Here is a 21402-nt window from a genome sequence, read left to right on the forward strand (position 1 = left end):
CAAAAAGACAAATGAAGCCAGGGACACTGAGGAAGACAAAGGAGAGACGAGATATTTGGATGAATTGATGATAGCAGGACAGCCTAGCAATTACAGCTCCCCTTTTCGAATGTAGCTTGATTTGGAAACTCATCTGGCTGTTAAAAATAAGTGTGTTTAGCCTACGTCCTGGTGGTTACCATGTCTGCATCATTTGCGCTTGGTGGCAAAAAAAAACAAGGGATAGAGTAAGTCCATTTCAAAATAACAGTTGTCTCTGGATTATGGTATCTAGCCTGGGCAAGAGTTAAAAAATTGTATTGGTCTTTTTGTTCTTAACAGGCTTTAGTATCTAGAAATTTTATTTGATACATCTTATGGACTCTTAATTCTTAATCGAAAGGAAAAAAGAAAACACAACAGGACGTGCTTTTTAAAAATAATAGCTATTTTAAATTGAAAATATTTTTAAATTGAAAATAAATTGAAAATATGTATGTTTTTAGCATAAAAGTTGAGAGATCTAGTTCGTAATTGCTTTCAGTAAAAGAAAACTATTCTTCAGGTTCTGGGACTGAAAACTTACTGCTTTTTTTACTTTGTCTGGTGACTGTTCCATTATTTTTGGATCAAATTGTTAACTCAAAGGAGTAAAATAAAGAACTCCTCTCTAACATTGCCAGCATTAAGTGTCTGACTAAATAGCTGTTGTAAAATGCAGTTCATCCATTGCACTGTCATATACTTTACTCCCTATCAGACTCTTCAGAATGTTCCCCTTGTAAGGTCTTCTAGATCCCTCCCCCAGTCCATCCTGCATAAAGGGATGCTTCTGTTGAGAAGAGCTGTTGATTTTTCTGTGTCCTGGTAGAAAAATAGACAAAAAACACAGTAATTGAATTTCAGCAAGGACAGTTCAGACCACATATTAGTTAAAATTCTTCAAATAATAAGGACAGTGAAGTGATCCAGATATTAGAGTATCTAGAGAAACTGTCTTATCTTGTGGACATCTCTGCAGAAAGACTTGAAATGTATGGATTCTGATTCCAAAAAAAAAAAGCAGAAGGATAAAGTACTGCATGACCTATCTTTCAGCTATTTGCTGAATTTTCTATAGAACCATGGAATGGTTGGGGTTGGAAGGGACCTTAAAGATCACCTAGTTCCAATCTCCCTGCTATGGGCAGGGGCAACTTCCAGTAGACCAGGTTGCTCAAAGCCCCATCCAACCTGGCCTTGAATGCTTCCAGGGATGGGGTATCCACAAATTCTCTGGGCAACCTGTTCCAATGCCTTGCCACCTGCAAAGCAGAGAATTTCATCCTAATGTTAAAGCTAAATCTACCCTCTTTTACTTTAGAACCATTGCTTTTTGTCTTACCAGTGCACTTTCTGATAAAGAGGCCCTCCCCAGCTTTCCCTTAAAGTACTGGAAGGCTTCTGTATTATTTCCCTGGAGCCTTCTCTTCTCTGGACTGAACAACCCCAACACCCTCAGTCTGCCTTCATAAGGGAGGTGTTCTAGCCCTCTGATTATCTTTGGCCCTCCTCTGGACTCTCCAACAGGTCCATATCTTTCTTGTGGTGGAAGTCCCAGAGCTAAGCACAGTGCTCCAGGTGGGGTCTCATGACAGCAGAGTAGAAGGGAAGAGTCACCTTCCTCAGCCTGCTGACCATACTTCTTTTGAGAAAGCCCAGGGTACTGTTGGCTTTCTGGGTTGCAAGCGCACATTGACGGCACATCCTCTGCCAGTTTATTGAAAATGTTATTCGTAAATCTGCATTTCCTTTCCTTTCAGACAAGGAGCAGAAATGGATAAGGTGATGCAGGAGCTAGGGAAATCTCTAACAGACCAAGATGTAAATTCATTAGCGGCTCAGCATTTTGAATCTCAGCAGGTAATCTTAATGCGTTGAACTAGAACACATTATGCAAATAATTGCTTAAAAAGAGAACCCAAAACATTCAAATTATGTCTGTCTTCTTGTTAGGATTTGGAGAACAAATGGACCAATGAATTAAAACAGTCCAGTGCTATCCAGAAGCAGGAATATCAGGAATGGGTGATAAAACTTCACCAGGACCTTAAGAATCCCAACAATAGCTCAATCAGGTATTTAGTTCCATGGTGACGTTTACTGCTGTCTCTATTAATTCAAAAGACGTGGTTTTATGTACTCTTTCTTTCAAAATAGCTGCTTAAACAACATAATCCAAGAGAATCAAAAGCAAATAAACCATCATAATTAAATATCTACATTTTTAGACCTTTTTTCTTTGTGTGACATTTTACAACCGTTCTGTACAAAGAAATGTTCTCATACACTGAATTAGAGTCTGAGCAGTATGGAGCTTCCTCCTGTTTTGCCTTATTTACATTGTCTTTTTTTAAACGCTTTTTCATAATGCTTTCTGTTATCACATAATTATATTACACAGAATAATTAAAGTTTAATAAGTGGTAGAACTGTAACACATTTTGAATAACAAGCCTTTTTTTTAATGTTTTATATAGACATCGCTGTACAGCTAAAATATTTGGAGTCTTTCAGTCTGTCCACTTATAGTGAGAGTTGTTTTCTTATTGAGGATATAGTAGGGAAACTGAAATCTGTAACTTGAAGAGAGCCCTATGCTGTATCATTAGTGTCTACCACCTTCGTTACTATTTGGAAAATGAAAGGAGTAAAACCTGGTGCTTTTTCATGTCTCGTTAGTAGAAGAGCCTGAGTAGATTGTTTAGATGTATACAGAAAGGATTTATGGGGAAAATGACACCTTTGCTTAAAATGGATGTGAGTGATAAGATGAAAATGGCATGGAACATAAAGTATAAAATACTTCACTTCCTCTTAAGTGTTCACTTTTGGTATAAGAAAGCAGAGTGTATGGAACATGAGGGAAGAGACAGAGAGGAGGGGAAATATGTTAGAAGATAATATACATGTTGATTTCTCACTACTTTCCTCACGATTGTGTCTGAATTTCTGTGTTTTGGAAGTCTTTTGCAGTTTTCAGGTTAGTCCCAGAATATGTTCCTAGGACTGCATAGCTTCTGAGCTTGTACAGTGTGGCAAGCTTAGCTTGACTGTTTTTTTTAACCTCCCATTTTGTGTGTGGGGGGGAGGCAGGTAGAAAGAATATTATATCCAGGACCTTCATGAATAAAGTTTTGTGTTCTAAATAGACTGAGATTTTTTCCCATTTATTTATATGTTCATTTCATTATAACTAGGTATTGTGGTTCTTATTGCTCAATCGCAAAATGCTTTACAAAGAAGCCTGATGATGTAAATCTAATAGTGAAGTTTACTCTTCCTGCTGGTATAAGGATGAAGTGTTACGTACCAGAAAGGCAGAACTTCAGAGGAGTAGAGTTCATTCAAATAGGTTTAGTTTCTTGGCTTCCACAGACTAGCTGAGGAAATTTTGGATAGAGTTTGCAATACGTTGTTCATTGTCAGCAAAAGCTAGTATAAACTTTTCAGTAGGTTTCTCATTATTTTAGTGATGAAATTAAGGTTCAGCCCAGTCAATTGAGAGAATCTGTGGAAGGAAATGGAAGAATTTATGAAGAGCAAAGACTTTTAGAAGAAAGTTTTACTATTCACTTGGGTAAGTAAAATAAACTCACAGTAAATCCAAAGATTGTAACTAATAAATTATGCATCTAACCGTGTTTTATTTACAGTACTTAACTAATAATATATTTATTTTTCCCAGTTTGGGAGAGAAGTACAATACAGCATAAACTGTATCAAACAATGTCTACCTACCTGAAAAATACTCAATGGAAAACATTTTAAAAACAAATTTGTATCCACTTTAGCAAGGTGACTAATATAGAAAAACATGTTAACATCAATACACATAGCGATTAATAAATTAAAATGTGGGTGTTTATTTAGTTCCCAAGAAAACTTAACGGAAAAATGGATGCTTGATTTTTTTTTCTTTTAGTATTGTTTATGTAATAGAGATTTCTTATGCTGTCTGTTTTGACTGCACTCAAGTACTCTTTATTTTGTAATTTGCTGATATGCATATAAATTGCATATATGGTTAAGAACTTACTTTGTGCAAGTATTATTGGTTATACTTTCCTTATATCTTTTTCACAAAGCTTAGGGGAACGTTTTGGTCAGTTTAATAATAATCATGAGTTTCATCTTTTGCTGTTTGTATTAAATACTACTGTATTTAATGATACTGTTTGTATCGTTTATATCTGCTACAGGAGCTCAGTTGAAGACCATGCATAACTTGAGATTACTGAGAGCTGATATGCTGGATTTTTGTAAACATAAGCGTAATCATCGAAGTGGAGTAAAGCTTCACAGGCTTCAAACCGCAATGTCCCTCTACTCAACTTCCCTCTGTGGCCTGGTATTACTGGTAGATAATCGTATCAGTTCATACAGTGGCATCAAAAGAGGTGAGTCCTCTGATGGAGTATATCAGGTCAGTGAAAGCCAGCATCGCTCTTTGAGACTTGCTGTCTTCTCTCACAAAAAGTATTCACAGTAAAATTAAAATTTACTAGAGTAAATGTTTTGCAAGTGGTATTACAGAAGGGTAGGAAAAGCAAAAAGAAATGGATAAGAATGGGGGACAGAGCTGTGCTAAGTAACTTGAACTCTGATATGCTGTTAACTTTTGTATCTCTGTACTAGGTTTTGCATTTGAGTAAGTAAGGTGTTAGGGTGGACACTTTAATGTTAATTTGCCTGCCTTACACAAGCTGATAATCAGTAGGGTCTTCTAACTCTCTAATGTTAATTTGCCATACAATTAAATACTCAAACTGAAGTTTTAAAATTGATAAGCATGTAGCATATTTATACATTTACTTTAAATATCTGTATTACCATAACTTCCATTAACAGGGAACAATGGAAGTATAATAGGAGTATTAATTGCCTACTCTTGGAAAGTTTAATTAATAGACATTTTAAGTGCACATCTTTTGATTAACTGGTCTCTGTGAGGGTGTTCTAAGCCTAACCAATGACACGTGTGTTTGTTCTTGTTCGAATTTTGGCCACCCAGGCTCTCTGTGAACAACTTTGTAGACTTTGCCATCTTCCTCTTGAAATTTAATACCTAAATATTTACATATGAAATGTCTTTTTGACTAGAGACAGTATTACTTTTCATCATTCTAATATGCATTTTCTTGGAAAGGGGAGGAAAGTAGGCTTTGGTGCACTCTGAAAATAGTGTGGAATCAGGCTTGTAATAAGGAGAGGGAAGTGTATCTATTAAAATTCCAGTTCTGTTTGTTCCGTATATGGTTTCCAAGTTTAATTCTAACAGTATTATTTCACTCTTGCACTCATTTTCCATTGCTTTTTGTTATTACTGCTTAAATATTTAAATTAACGGTGAAAATTTGTGCATAAATCTTAGATGATCAAGAGAAAATGGACATATAGATAATACCACTAAACACAAAATTAGATACTGCAGCCTCAGCAAAGGGGAAAGTAGAGGGGGGAACTAAGGGACTATGGGATAATCTATAAAATATAATCCTTAGTCAATTTTGATTCCTCTTAATTCCAAACAGACTTTGGCAAACTTAACTGTGAGCACTTTCCACAGCTGTCTGCGCCTCCATTCTTTTTTAAAATGTTGCATTTAAATTGTCTCTGTTCCTCCAACTGAATCAAATATGCTACTTTAAACCACCAATGAACATCTGGTTGTGCTAAGACCTCAAACTACTAGAGGCAGCAACAGAGGTTTGGGTACATTTCTTTATATCTACTGTCTGGTGAGAGTGATACCTTCTGGCAAAGGTCAGTACTAAATACCTTTGAGAAGAAAATTTGCTTTAAAATTGTTAAATCTGTTGCAAGAGCACTACACAGAAACCATTCTCCGTACGAAAAGGCCTGTTAAAGAAAAATACATGTAAATGTGCTAGGGGCTTCAAAGGTTCATAACATTTCTATTATAACATTTTTTGCAAGACATTTAAATAATACGTTTATGTTGGTGTTTAAATAGGGAGGTAATGTCATGTGTAGTCTAAATTTCTGGGTTACAAAAGTGTAGAAGTGCTTCTGTCCTAAAATGGAAAAACACAAACCTAATAGCTGTTGTTTGGCAATGGACTAGAATCACTCTCTAATCTCGAGATTAGCAAAGGTTGATATAGATGAGCTTCATGTGAGTATGCTGTTTATTCAAGTATTTTGTGTTGTTTTGAGCAAGACCAATCACTCAGCAAACGCTAAATGGAAAGTGGGTACAGTCCTACAAAGTCTTGCAACTTACTTGTTTGACCTAATTTGTTTAGATCCATCTTGAGGACCCTAGTGAATGTCCTTCTTGTTTAGTATATATTTTGCTAGCTCAGTTGTCTTACAAACATTTTGATGTTGCGTCTTTGGTGAATCTATTATCCAAAGATGGTTCAGTTTGCCTCAAAGTTCAGGATATGTGAGGTATTTGCAAGACTGAAAAACATGACTGCAGTGTTTTCTGGGTACACTATCTCTTACGATATCTAAACAATGACTAGTAAAATATACCTTTGAAATTGGACTTGGACCCATCTCTGGAAAACAGCTTTCAACAGGAAGTTGAACTTTTTATGATCTTCCAATGTCCAGATTTAATTCAGGTTCCTTTTTGTAAGCTAGAGGAATAGTCTTCTCATGTATTTTGTATTTATGCATTACCTAGCATGAGCCTCTTACGTTAGGACTTTGTAGGGCTACTATGACTCAGATTTTAAGTAGGTATAGCACACTCAAATGGTAAACTAAAACTAACTTTAATTTTGATTTAAATAAGAGACTTTTCCTTTTTTTTTGTTTCAAATAAAACATTTCCTGGCCTTAGTTTATCTTGATAAACACAGAAAACACAATCTTTTAGAATATGAGCTGCTTCTTCCCTTGATTTTGGAAACCAGAACTTAATAAAGCATTTTGAAAATAGACTTCATGATACAGAGGATGTAAAAAGATAAAGGATATTAAGGTTTTCTTTATATCCTGCCTATTCCTGTTATAGCCTGTTCACAGGATTACATGGTGATCCTCAGATAATCAAAATACATTAAGTACTTTGGGATCTAATCCAGGTAGGTTCCTCAGAAGTAAGTCACGATTGGTTAGTATAGTTCATCTTCTTGATAATTGCTTGTTTTGGCGGCCATTAACTTAACATTGGCAGTGATAACCATGCATTTTTTAAAAACGGAGAAAAGGCTGGACATCAGGATACTGCGCTTAGAATATGCATTACAGGGGCAGTATGTTATGATCCTAATTATTAATTTAATTTTTCCAAGTCTGACATTGCTTATCAGGAAAATAAACTGGCAGCTCTTTTCAGCTGATGGCACTTTTCTTTAGCTTTCAGATCTCTGTTTTGAGAACTAAGAGGAAACAACTGTAATCCCAACTTTCCAGATATGCTGTTTATGAATGTAATAGCTCTTGTTTTGCAAAACACACTGGGGTGCCATAGCTGCTCTTGGAAATATCTACTATATATGCTTCAATAAAGCATCACAGATCAAGGGACTGTTATTAATAAGGCATCAACACTTTAAGGATGGTAACATTTAATGCATGTATGTTTTACCTGCTTTGGCAGGGGGGTGTGGACCCAATGATCTCTTGAGGTCCTTTACAACACCTAGAATTCTGTGATCCTGTGATTCTTGCTGTTATTTTCAGGTTTATTTTTTGCATGGATTATTTTGTCTGAAGAATAACAGCACTGTTTCAAGTTGTTTTTTTCCAAGGAATTCATTTATTTAAAAAAAAAAAAAAAAAACAACTTTGTTTCTGATGTAATGCTTTTTTTAGGACTTAAGGTGAAATGCAGCAGGGCTTTTTTGTTTGTTTTGTTTTAGTTTTGCTGTTGTATCTGTCTTTGCTTAAACTGTACAACAGCATTATGTAATGTTACTAAGCACATCCTTATGACGTGGATTTAAATCTTTATTTTTTTCCTAGATTTTGCAACTGTTTGCCAAGAATGCACGGATTTTCATTTTCCTGGAATTCAAGAACAACTTGAAATTGTCCAGAAGGTTGTACTTAAGGCCAGAGCACAGCGTAGCAGTAAGTCGAAAAGACATCATGGTCAGTGACAACCAAAATTACTTTCCTTGAAATAGCATAGTGGTCAGTAGAATGTTTATGGTTAGGGGTGACTTGATTTCACTCTTCTTCATATCTACAAATCAATAAAATGTGATGTTCTGGTTTGTCAGTTAACTCAGAGAGATCTGCATGAAATCCTGTGTTCACTGACAGTATGTCCACATGATGTCTTTGATTCCATAATAGACATAAATTTAGAGAAAAAAAGTCCTTAAGCTCTGATCACACTTTAGCAGCATGGGAAATATGTAGGGTAATTATACTTTCCTCTGCAGCTTAAACTGCTGGTGACAACATGGACTTACCTGACTTGTATTTATATAGAAAATGAAAGTCAAAGCCTTAAAAATTGCAGATGTGTTACAACTTATTCCCCTCCATATAAATAAGTACTAAAAATGGAGTAATAAATTGACTATATGTGTATACTCTTTAGTATTGACCAAATCCTTGTGAATGGTTTACTTCGCAGTTATTTTTACAAATGGCATAGAAATTTTCTGACCACATGGTGTTAAGGCAGTACTTGTACATCATGAAGCTTTGTTTTTCTTGCAGAGAACTACTTGTGTGGTTTAAATACATCAGTAACATGAATAGATTCATAAGAGTACATGGCGAAACAAGTTTTCTTAGGAATCTGCATATGGCTGTAGTCTTAAGGAGAATTCTGAAAGCTGTTTTTATATTGGTGATTTATGTAAATTTCTGTTAAAATTTTCCTTGCAATACTAGGAACAAACTTGCTTTAAATATATGCATTATTTAAAAAGCAATAGCAAGGTACTATGCAGTTGTGAGGGTAATTCAGAAAGTTTAGCATTCCATTTGAGAACATTGTGTTTCCATTTGTCTGAGTAAAGAGGTATCATAGGATGATCAAAAAAGAAAGCTTATGATTTGATAAGTTCATTTATGATTTCATAATCGGTTCAGCGTTTATTGAAGTCGGCAGAAGCAATTCTTGTCCAACCCTCACATTTATCCAACTCTATGGTGAAAATTCAAGCTGGATATCATCTCAGTACATTTTATATGACAAAGCATGATTAATACATGTTATGTTTCATATTTGTGGTATTTGTTTATATACAGGAAATAAAGAAAGTGGAACTGAAGACAAATCCAAGAATATTGAACGAAACCAGTCAAATATTTTACCAGGTGAGTTCCACTGAAGAGGTTTCCCCCCTCTTCTTAGAAGAAATTTTGTTTTATAGATGCACATTTTTAGCTCTAAATTCAGAACATAAATTATAAACTAAACCTAAGTTGACCTCAATCAGAGGAGAAGGATGTTCTTGTGGCTAAGGCAGAGAACTGGGTGTCAGGACATCTGGTTTCTATTCCCAGCTTTGCCACCACGTCATATGACTGTGGGGCAAATCACTTCTCTATGCCTAAAATTTCTCTTCAGAGTTTGAGGGGAGATAAAAAGATCTCTGAGGATTCTGGGAAAAAAAATGAAACATAAATAATATCAAATAACTTTGTGAAAATAACTATATATGTCACTGTGCTGATCCAGTAAAGCATTTTAGAATGTATTTTAACTTTGAGAATGTAAGAATGCATTTCTCTAAAAGAGGGAATCTCTGATTTTTACCATGGAAAGCTGCTGTGGAGTCTGAAGATGAATGCACAGTTGGAGGTGTAGGGGAAGGAGACAAATTCATACAACCCATGGGTAATAGGAGGGCTTCTTAAAATTGCTTTCAAGATTGTCTTAGATCTTGGTCATATAAGTGGATTATAAATCCGCTTTGATCCTTAATAGATAAATCCCAGTAAAATCTTGCTGCAGTGGCAAGCGTATCATTATTATTAGATGGACATTGCTGGGGATTACCTTAGCCATCATCAGGAAGGAGTACATACCCATTCTTCAGATAATCCAGTGCAAAGGAAGTCTTAACTGGAATTGCCAGTGAAAATAGGTTTGAAGGAAGATGCTTATCTGTTGACTGGAACAGTAGTGGTATTGTATACCTGCTTTTTTGTTGACTCCAGTATAGATGTTTTGCTCTCCAGCAGAAAGGTAAGGTGCAGAGACCTGCATTTCACTGCCCATTTACTGCTTCTTTATCTTTGATAAATGAAAACTAAGCCTAAAAATCTCTCTGGCAAGATGTCTTCTTGAAAGCAGCTTTGTAACTAATCTTCCCATTGTTATGAATTGTTTTAAATTCTAAAGATCGTTTATACCTCTGTCTTCTAGAATGTATCTGTTATTGCATAACCCACTATCCTTTTCCACAGACTTTTTGCATACTTTATTTTAATGCATCCATTTTTGGTATTTCCGCCTCCCACATCTGTCTGCAATTCAGTGCTTACATTATATATTTTGAGTATTACACCTCCTCTGTGTTTGCTTTTTTGTTTCATGCTATATATAGATCGTATCCGCTTGTTCTGGCACTGTTACATCTTATTACACCAGGTGTCCCTGATGCTTGTGAAACTCATCAAAGCAGGGAAGTGTGTGTAGGATGAATGTAAAACAATCATACTCCAAGAGATTTTAGATCAGTTCGTTTCTAACTTTTATGTATCTCCTTATGTACGTGTTCTGATCTGTTGTCTGCTTGTATTACCTTTTGTCTTAACTTACTGACCCTATTCTTACATTTCATAACAATTGTGTTTCAGTATAGGTCACTACTGTGATACCTTGCCTTTTTGGTTTATGTAATTCTGTAGGGGAATTCTACATAACACGCCATTCAAATCTTTCTGAAATTCATGTTGCGTTTCACCTTTGTGTGGATGATAATGTAAGATCTGGAAACATAACTGCTCGGGATCCTGCGATCATGGGACTCAGAAACATTCTCAAAGTTTGCTGCACGCATGACATTACTACCATTAGCATTCCTCTCCTGTTGGTACATGATATGTCAGAAGTAAGTAAATTTAAAGTTTTGTTTTCTTAGCTTCTAAGGTGCAACAATTATTTATTTTTTTTTCTGGAAAGGATATGTCTCAGTCTTGTTTAAGACAAATGGAGCAATTTATCCTAGTCACATGCTCCTGCCACATCATTGTGCTACCATTGGTATCTGTATAGTGACGTGAGTTAAGGAACTGAATCAGTTATAAGCTTTTCAGTCAGCTGAACCTCTTCATTTTTATTTCCATCTCTCCTTGATCCAGCTCAGTGCACGGTTACAGAGGTATTAATGAAAGAGGTGATAGGACTACATATTTAGATGTTAAAAAGATGTTTTGTGGCAGCAGTTCTTGCTTAGAAACTATAGTTTGTAAGATGCTGATATAATAGTAATAGCAGATGCAAATTATAATTGCTTCTAGCTAGAAAAAATTAAAACTAACTTTTTATGAGCAGCAGAACTAGCAAAGCCTGTTTTCTTAGAAAATTTGAATTCTGTACCCCTAAACACCATTCTTTATCACCTCAGCCCTGTGCAGCAGTAACAAAATTTTACCTTTGCTCTGAATGGTCTCCTTCTTCATGCCCTAATTACTTGCATGTTTAGTTTCTGCCCCAGAGCCCCCCACATACCAGATGGAGAAGAAGTAGCATACTGCTGAGACTCAAGTGATATGTCACATCCATTGGTGACATAAGTGTGCTTATTCTGCAGAACTGCTGTATTTTTTTCTTCAGTGGGACACTAGTGTGTAGAACTTTTCTCTTACTCAACTGTATTTTTTTTTACAGTGCATAGTAAACTTATAATTTAATACCATTTACAATCTTTCCTCTGTCAGATCAGCTTCAAAAGATAACTGGCAGGGAAGAAAATGGAGGTGGGGAGAGATCCAGCAGACAGAAAGTACAGCCACATGCCACACTTCCTTAGGTGACAAACTTACAAACTAAAAGAAATTAGGAGAATAAGATAACACTGCTATTAATTATATCTTTGCATATGTTTACTTGCAATCTGTTATGTTGTTGTTTTTCTTTTAAAAAAATTGGCACCAATTTCAAGACTGCCTCTCCTTTGAAAGTGCCTGACTCATAGCAAGAAAGAGGCTCATCATTGGATTGCTTTTAATAGGTGGAATAACTGTTTTTTTTTGTTGGGTTTTTTTTTTTTTTTTTCATAATTTTATCTTAACACCATGTAGAACTGGATCCCTTTTGCAAGATAGAGGTCTATACAGTTCAAGCAATGTTAAAAATATCCAATAATGAAGATTCTAAAGGATGTGCCTCAAAATGTGAACTTTTAGTAATAGATTTTATTTCAGAAATATATTTTTACATCTTTGGTATTAACACTTTTTGTATGCAAATGTAAGTAATCAACTTGCAGGACAGCAACCTGAGTTATTAATGGGACCCAATTACTGTGTTTCAGAAGTTTATAGAGCTCTTCTCTTAATCAAGTTGGCAAGTGACCCCATTAAACTTTTTTTTTTTTCCCTTTGAAATACATACATACAATGAAAGCTAAAAATAACATGTTTAAAATACAAATAGAGCACAAGACCAGGTGTTCACCATGCTTTTAGAAAGGTGTTGTTGCTGAAATGTGTGAAACTGAAGAACCATCTACTTGTCTGATGCTGAATTCTTAAAAGTCCAGGTAAAATGATTCATCTTTAATATTAAGCTTTTTAAGTATCTGTGGAGTAAGCTGAAAGTGACCTGTATGATAAGCATAGACTGAGCCAAAACTGAACTGCATGAATTGCATTAGCAGCATCACTTATTACGGTGTTTTGCAGCTGGCTGACCTCATTTGAAACACACAAGTCTGTAACTTGTTGTTGAGGGAAGAGTGAATAACAACAGATTTCCGAAGGTTAACCTGAACTTGGTGCCTTCAGCAGCTCCAGTTTTGAATCTGCGTTTACCACCTACATAAAAAAACATTTTTGTAAAGTGGTTAACCAGGAGCACAGCTGCAGAGATGTTTGCGTGCCTCGCTGTGGCAAGCATTCATCATGAGTTTGCTTTGTGTATTTCCCAAAGGTTTTCTTTTATGGATGGAAGAGTAGTGTTTATAACCCCACAAAAATGAGTGTATCAGTCTCAGTGAAGCTGTTACCCTTTGTTATCATTTAGCCTTCGTATTAAGCTACTCTTTCCTCCTGGCCCTCCCCCCCAAGAAAAAAAATAAAGAATTCTGTTTTTCTTGTTTTTTCTTGTTACTTCAACAACAACAACAACAGTTTTGTGTTTGTTGTTTTTTCTTTTTTCCTGTTCTGATCATTAATTTCAGTAAAGGAAGGAAACTGTGTTTGATATTTGAGAAAGACAAAAATAGACAAGTTCAAATTTAGGACAACTGAGGTCCTAATGTCTGATCATTGCACTGAATCTAACATAAACTGAACTGGGGAATGAAATGGTTACATGAAATCATTAAAAATGCTGGAGTTGGCATACTTCCTTGGTAGTTTCAACATAAGGGGTATCGTATGCTGCCATCCATATAGCAATGTGGAAGAAAACAGACCTCTTGAGAGCTCTCAGGCAGCTGCCTATGTGATGATAAGTTAAGAAAAAAATGTTTGAAAAAAGTTGATATTAAGGGAATATAAGGTGTGCAGCAAATATTTGTGAATGTCATTTATACTTGTAGAGAGATTATCAAAGAGTGTATTAACCTTCAGTTTTTCTCTTACTGTTTCATACCGTGAAACATGCATAGATATACTTTAAATAAACACCTTGCTAATTCTTAACTTACTGAAATTAACCATTGAATTTCGGTTTGAAACCTTTGTCCCATAAGAAGTGTATGGACTTAGTGTTTTCATTACCTGGTTATGACACGGTTCTGCAGAGACTTAAGGATGGTCTTCTAGATTCAAAAAAGCAGCAACTCCATGCAGTGACTCTGTCACAAATTTCAGTGATTGGCCTTTTTTATTTTTATCAGCTAAAGGAATGTTAATCTAACAAAAGATCTATTCATCCTGAAAAGGAATGGTGTGTGCTTTCTGTAGTGAATAGAAACCAAAAGTCCCAGACGCTTTTTTTACTTGCTAGAATGCTGTTAATGAAAACTTACCATATCTGATGGGGTGTTTGTTATTTTCGTGTCTCCTGTGCTGTGTTTTGAATTGGCACTTATCTGGCTATTAATTTCCACAACTGTTACTTAATTTACATATAGGGAAAAGTCCTGACAACGTGTCAAGATCATGATAACTTAAGTTTTTAAAGATGAATTAAAATCAAATCATTACTGCGTCATTCTCTGTTCTTGTGGCTTGCATGCACTGACATTGTAGATTCAACCTGTTATTTCCTTGATTGACCACAAGATTTAACATCTATGTTTCTCTGAAATAGTCTGAGGAGTAGAGTCATATCCTGCTGTCTCAATCAGTCCTTTTAAGGCTAGTTTCTTTTATTGATTATATAATGTGCTCGTAAGTTGCCTTCAGAGCAACAGGACCGTTCTTTTTAGGTATTCATTTTTAACCTAAGCCAAAACAGTGATCAAAAGTAGCAATAAACTCCTACATTGCTTGTGACAGAATGCAAATGTGGGCAGATAAATTATAACAAAGACCAGCTATTTCTTCCAGAAAGGTTAGAAAATAAAAAAAATAAATTGTCCAATATTGTTGTTTCTGATTCACATGTTGTATAGTCTAAAAGCAGCATCTATTGATGCAAGAATTTACCTCATGAAAAAAAAAAAAAGGTCTGTAAAGTTATTCTAACTTAGGCTGTTTTTATGTTACTATAAGGCTGTTACTATTTCAGGTATGGGAGAATATAGGGAGATGCTCCCACCTAAGAAAAGAATTAAGCTTTTAGTTGTTGCTTAGTGTAGAGACATTCAATATATTGACTCAACATTATCAGTCAGCATTCTTGGACAACCTTGCTTCTCAAATAATCTTGTTAAATCCTGAAATTAAGCTTTTTGAAAATGACAGCTTGCACACTGCTTGACATAGCAAAATAAATGCTGGCTTTACTGAATACAAAATTATGTAAAGCATAAATTTTAAAAGGTACATGGAATGATAAATTTGATTCCATGTGTATATTCCTATGTTCATACTAGAAAGTGCACTTTTTGATGTTGGAGGGCACATCAGAACAAATTTTATTTTCTTCCTGAGAAGTGTTTACAATGACATTCCTTCTGCCTTCTAGGAATGTTCATCTTAATATAATTCATTTTATAGTTTACAGCTGAAGAATGTTTGATGTACTAATGCATTTGAACTGTTACTTAAATTCTTTAGACCAGGGCCTGTTTGCCATACAGTAAGGTAGTTTATACAGGTGCTTTTCATATACCATCTTGGTGTTTAACTTCAGGTAAGAATTTGCTGTCTGGTCATATCTGAAACCTGTCCCATCGGATGAAGCCGGATTTTGTTTGTTTTAGTTCTTAATAAAAATGCACCTCTAGGATAAAATTATTTCTACCAATTTCAGTATTAGAGATATTTTACTGAAGGTGTATGGGTATGCCAATAAGCCTAAACCAGAGTCATCAAAAATAGCTGTTAATCATCAGCTACTGCTGTTAAGACATGGTCAGGAGCCTCTCTTCAGCTAACTGAAGCACAAATCTGATAGTTACAATTGGTTATTGCACATTTTTCTGAAGTTCCACAGAGGAATTAAGTAGACTCATTTTCCAGTGACATTAATAGGATTATTATCAACAGTATGATGGTGTGTGTTTGTTTTTCAAGATCTCAAAAATATATAGGCTGTTCAGACACTAGGCTCTCATACCAATAAGCAGTGGCTGTGCTTTTATGGTCTCATATACATGTATATAAATATATATATAAAAAATATATTTGTATATATGGGTCGTGTGTTTATGTATCCATACACATATACACACACCACCTGTCTAGAGTACTTCAGAAAACTGAATCCCTCATCATGGCCTGTAATGCTGCTTGGATACCTGGTGGAAAAATATGGTTTTATGGTAATAACTTATTATTTTTAATAATTTTCCTTTTTTCTCTTGATGGTAGATCCATGGGCATTGGACCTTTTTCATTTATTTATTTATTTTTAGGAAATGACCATTCCATGGTGCTTAAAGAGAGCAGAGCTTGTGTTCAAGTGTGTTAAAGGTATGTTAGTAAATGCTTCAGTTCATTTCCAGTGTTGCATTTGATGACATCCAGTCTTAAATCAAGCTGTATGTTTTCCCCAAAACAAGTCATTTTAGTAACTTACTACTTGTTAAAACACTTATGCTTTCTCTTTAAAAAAATTAACTATTATTGTGGGACTATTTTAAGCATCAGGAAATAATCTCACACTAGAATGAAAACTAAAAGTGTTTTGAAAGTATCTTCACAACTGTTACAAAGACAGTGAAAGAAAAAGCCCTTACTGCATTTGAGCAATCTCTGAAGGAGGGCAGGAGAAGGTGGTTCTCTACAGTATACTTCCCAGTGTCTGTTGTATTTTAATTTCCTCAGTGACAATTCCCTATACGTTTTCAAGGCTAGTTTATATGCTAATTCGCCTTTTTGCTTGAAAGTCATCATGATTTGACTGTCATTTCCTATATTTCCCAACTGTGTTACTGCTTACTGCATTCTTGTGTCCTGTACTTAAACACTCGCAACAGTCATTTAGAGTATTTAAAATGCTAGTAGTTATGTTCTTTCTACCACCTACTTAAGAAACCTCTTGCTGTTGTGAACTTCAGCGGTTCACAATGAAATATCATCCATGTAACCATTTTCATTATACAAGTATTTTTCCAAGCATCTTTATTTGTCACTAATGTATTTCTGTGGACCTTGTAGTTCATTGGTTATAGTTAGGAAATGCTAGCATAAAAATGCCAAATGATGATAAGTTGAGCACTGAGCATTAAGCATTTTCTATGTAAGTAAGTCCAAGTAGTTTCTGTTCCTGCCAGATGGCCAAAACCCTTTTGGCAACTGGATATTGTCTTGCACTCATTCATCTGGATGTGATCACATCAGAGCAAAAGAAAAAAGCTGCTTCTCAATGAAAGCAAGCTATTGAAAAAACTCCTAATAATCATATTCGGAGAAAGTTCTCACTTCCGCTGGCTAGTACTCTGCTGTACCATAGACCTGGTTATTTTGCTCTTTAAGGGTATTCCAATTTTCTCAATAATTCCTCATTAGATTTTCCAGTTAAATCAGATTTCAGTCAGTTGATCAGTCAAGTCTGATTTAAATGTGACTAACGATATCCCTAGTTAAGGCGGTTAAAATCCTAATTGTATGTGAAAACTTCCTCATTGCTTGATAACAGTGTAATTGAGGGAGGAGTGTACGTATATAATGAATATAATATGAGTGCTGGTTTTTAGGTTTCATGATGGAAATGGCTTCATGGGATGGAGGAATTTCTCGGACTGTACAATTCTTGGTACCGCAGGTAGGTTAAATCAAGTTTGTATCTAAACTGGGAGACTGGGAACAAGAAGTTAAATGTCAGCAGATCTAGATTTGTGCCCTGTTTTTTAGTTTGAGCTTAAACCTAATTGCTGTTAGTTTCATCCCTTGCTTACAAAACAGGAATAAAAGGGTTTTATATTTTTGGGTATCCTGTAATATCTTCTGAGGATGCTGAAAATGCAAACTGGGAAGTTCACCTTTATGAATGGTTAATACATAACCTTAAAAGAAGATACTCTTTCTTTTTCTCCTATTTTCTCTGAAGAGTTGGGACTAACATTGCATTATATAACATTAGTTTTTTGTTAGTCATACTGTTGAGCATCTTGGAAAATTGCAATGTACTGAGTTCAGTCATGCTTCCACAAAACAATTGATTACTCTAGATGTTTCAAGTTAATTGTAATAAAGATTCTGGAATGATTTAACTTGGAGTTCTAACTGATTTGCAGAAACAGGAAATTTTGCAAATGTAACCAACACTGAGGTGGTTTTTGTGCTGTTATTTTTTTGGTTTGTTTTTATTCTAAAAAGTGGTGCTAGAAGTTCTGTAAAAAATCAGAATTGTGGTATGAAAGAAATAGCAAATACTTGTTGACAAAGTACTAAACTGCTGAGCAGGGAGGAAGCAAAGAATAAATAAATTGAAGATGACTCTAACGTTGGAATTCAGACAGCAGAAGTCCTGTAGATAATGAACAGCACTGTCCTGATTCTGCTTACCAGAACTGATCAATTATTAGAACAGGAAATGTACTGGAAAGAGATATATCCCATAAATATACAAACATGATTTTTAGGTCAATCTTTTTCTTTTGATTGAATTAAATAGAATTATAATGTACATTTTGAAAACAATCTTCTTGGCCTTCTGAAAAACTGCAACACTCTTTTAAATGTTAAAAAACACAGTTTAAACAGATTTAGTTCTTCCAAACTACAGCAAAAAGCTAAAGCTTACTGGTGTATCTCTTTATTGTTTTCTTTTTCTCTCCTCCCCCCAGACAATTTCTGAGGAAATGTTTTACCAACTGAGTAACATGCTTCCCCAAATCTTCCGAGTGTCCTCTACATTGACTCTAACCTCTAAGCATTGAATTCTGTGCAGCAGTAAGACATACCTTGTTGACAGAGGAAGAAGCTATGGAGATTCTTTATGGAAATGTCTCTTTTCCAAGGCCTGATGACCCTGAGTTGGCATTTGTTGCAATTTCAAGAATAATGTCATCTTAATAAAAGATACATGCTGTCTGCATTTGGTTGTTAGCATTTTATTTTTGTCTCTCTCTGTTTCAGCACAGCATTTATGTTGAATTCCTCATCTTTTTCTGAAAGACATGAAATGTAACTAGTCTTATGTAATCCACAGAAATGATTCACATAGTTTGGTAGGAATAAGACTTACAGTAGAAGCAGGATCGGGGGGAGTGAGGGGCTTCAGATTGCTTAGTTTTAGAAACATTTTCTGAATTGGCTTGGTGACATTTAAAGGAAAAAAGAAAAAGATGTTACATGTCTTCTTTGACAAATTATATCAAAATTATTCTCAGTTGTCTTTCCAAGCTCACAGTGACTGCAAAATAAAATGTAATAATGCCTCGTTTTACCAATTAACTGTAATAAAATGAAAAACATGAGAGAATCCTTAAGCATATTGCATTTTGTAAACCACTGGAAGTATTGAAAAAGAATCAAGCTAATGTATCTGTGAAAATGATTAGGTGTTCTTCTAATTACTACCTTTTTACTATGTTATCTTTCTGCTTTCTTTGAAGATTTCACATTGACAAGTCTCATGTACAACTTAGTAGGAACGTTACAATGTTCTGAAATCTGTTGCACAGGTATATTTTGCTGCTTATTGTCAAAATGTTTTATCGCTAAAGGGTCTTTATCAGTAATCAAGATGCTTGTGTGAAATTTCTTAGGCCAAACTTGAATCCACTCAAATCTCATAACCTTCTGCCTCCTACTGATGGGAAACTAGGAAAGAAACTGCTTTTATCCCATCTTGGACAGTCAAGCTTTTTGAACATGTCTGTGGGCACAAGAGGCTGTAAGCAATCAGTGTAGAGACCAGTCACAGGGAAAGTCCTGTCTGAAGCTGGTATTCTCGGTGTTCCCAGAAGAGTTAGGCTCACGAGAAAGTAGCTGAGGTAGTGAAAGTCCCAGGAAGCTTTTTGAAGCCCACAGTTCTGTTCTGTAGGATACACTGGGATCCTGGCAGAGATGGGTTTGACTCTATATCTTTCTAGAGATTGCCCAAGTTCTGCGCTTGAAAAACAGCTAAAAATTAGATGATTTACTAGCTTCATTGTGACTTTATTATTGTTTTATTTAGTTTGATGAATGCGAAGAGTGTAAAGCTTTGTATTGGGGAAACTCTAATTTAAAAATTATAGCTATAATTTATATAAAAAATAAATATGAAATATAACTATAATTTAAAATTCTTGGAGAATCAATATTAATAACTCGTGATGTTTATAAATGGCATAAACTCTGAAGTTAATACTTTTACTGAATCCTTCATGCTGTACGGAATCCACCTAAGTGACACAGCAACTATCTATTGCTGAACTGTCAAATGCTTTCTTTTCCTGTGCCAGCAGCTTCTAAAGAAGAATCATGAAAGCAATGTGACCTTGTTTGGTGTTCCAGAATAGAAGGATGTAAATTAATCTAGAATGATCTGGATTAATCCTGTTAAAGCTCATTGCTACTCCTAAGATGAAGTTAAACTCTAGTCCTAGAAAATCAAGTGCTCTAACCAAGATTCTGTTTGTGAAAGATGTGGTAGCACAAGTACTCCTTTTTGTAAGTTGTAAGACTTGATCTGTTTTATAAGAGAGAGGTGTGTTACATAATTGCCTCCTCCCCCTGCCCCCCCAGTCAGTACATCTACCACGAAGTAACCCGTGGAACACCAAAAATCCTTGAGCAAGTTATCTGTCTGATACTTTCAGACTTTTAATAAAAATTCCACACAAATACTTTTATTATGACAAAACCTCAGGACATATCTAATTTAGTAACACTTGTGTAAAACTGCAAATAATGTCAAAAAAAAAAAATAATTATTTACTTTTTGTGGTAAGTCCTGCTGCCTTTCATTTTCTGAGGCTGTGTTTTTTCAGTCCTCAGAAAGTGGATTATATATGAGCTTTTCACCCTAATAACCAGTTCCTCTTTGATACAAAAATGAGCAAATAAACTCCAGGGGTGAGGTTTTGGAAAGTATAAAGGGAAGAAATGGTACTAAACTATTATTTATGATTAACTTGTTCTGAAGCTTGGCCCTAATAAGCACTGAATGGGCTTGCCAGACTTTGTCAAAAGAATTCTTGATACATCATCTATTATTCCTGCTTTTCATATCTGTTTCCAGGAAGTAGTGTTAACAGCAAGTTTTAGCTGTCATTCTTTGTAGAAAAACAGAATACAGAGCTGAGATGACCTCGGCTGTCCTTTCTATTTGATCTGTACCTGGCAACTGTACAGACCAGTAGTATACACACTGCAATTTATGAAATAAAGCCATCTGAGAAATCCTACTGGGGCTGTGAGAAGCTATTTGAGATTAAGAGGAAAATGACTCAATCAGCATGAGGTTTTCTATTTGTATATGCACAGCAGCATTCCTTGGAAGGATGACAGTGCTGAATACCTTAAAGATGTTGTATAAAATTGTGTATGTGGCTGTGCTTGTATTAAGTAAATTGCTTTGAAGAGAAATGTGGAAGACATGACATTGTACAGATATTTGAATGTGCTTATGGTGGTTGAAATAAACTGCAGATACCCTTAGCAAAATCTGAACTGAGGTTTAAAGTCTTAGTTTGTCAAGAACATCCCTAGCTGACTTTCATATCCATTGTCTTCAGCTATACAATCTGGAGCAGTTTGCTTACAAGATCACTGATGACAATC

General features: G+C 35.2%; 1 protein-coding gene across 11 annotated transcripts in view; it reads left to right on the forward strand.

Moving 5' to 3' along the window:
• FERRY3 (FERRY endosomal RAB5 effector complex subunit 3) overlaps window positions 1-18727 on the forward strand; it is a 22370-nt gene extending 3643 nt beyond the window's left edge. For 6 of the 11 annotated variants that reach the window (XM_084509656.1, XM_084509660.1, XM_084509666.1 and 3 more), the window contains 10 exons: window positions 1782-1881; window positions 1975-2096; window positions 3492-3598; window positions 4221-4418; window positions 7963-8091; window positions 9208-9276; window positions 10816-11018; window positions 16101-16158; window positions 17385-17452; window positions 18477-18727. In XM_084509656.1, the coding sequence (XP_084365782.1) occupies window positions 1782-1881; window positions 1975-2096; window positions 3492-3598; window positions 4221-4418; window positions 7963-8091; window positions 9208-9276; window positions 10816-11018; window positions 16101-16158; window positions 17385-17452; window positions 18477-18569 (1147 nt within the window). In that variant the 3' untranslated portion in view covers window positions 18570-18727. Of the gene's footprint in view, window positions 1-1781; window positions 1882-1974; window positions 2097-3491; window positions 3599-4220; window positions 4419-7962; window positions 8092-9207; window positions 9277-10815; window positions 11019-11847; window positions 14852-16100; window positions 16159-17384; window positions 17453-18476 lie in introns of those variants that run through there. The other 5 variants (XM_084509662.1, XM_084509664.1, XM_084509658.1 and 2 more) reach the window with 2 other exon arrangements.
• The last annotated feature ends 2675 nt before the right edge of the window (window positions 18728-21402 follow it).

This window comes from Aythya ferina (genome assembly GCF_964211825.1).
Source record: "Aythya ferina genome assembly, chromosome: 1".
Lineage (NCBI taxonomy): Eukaryota > Metazoa > Chordata > Aves > Anseriformes > Anatidae > Aythya > Aythya ferina.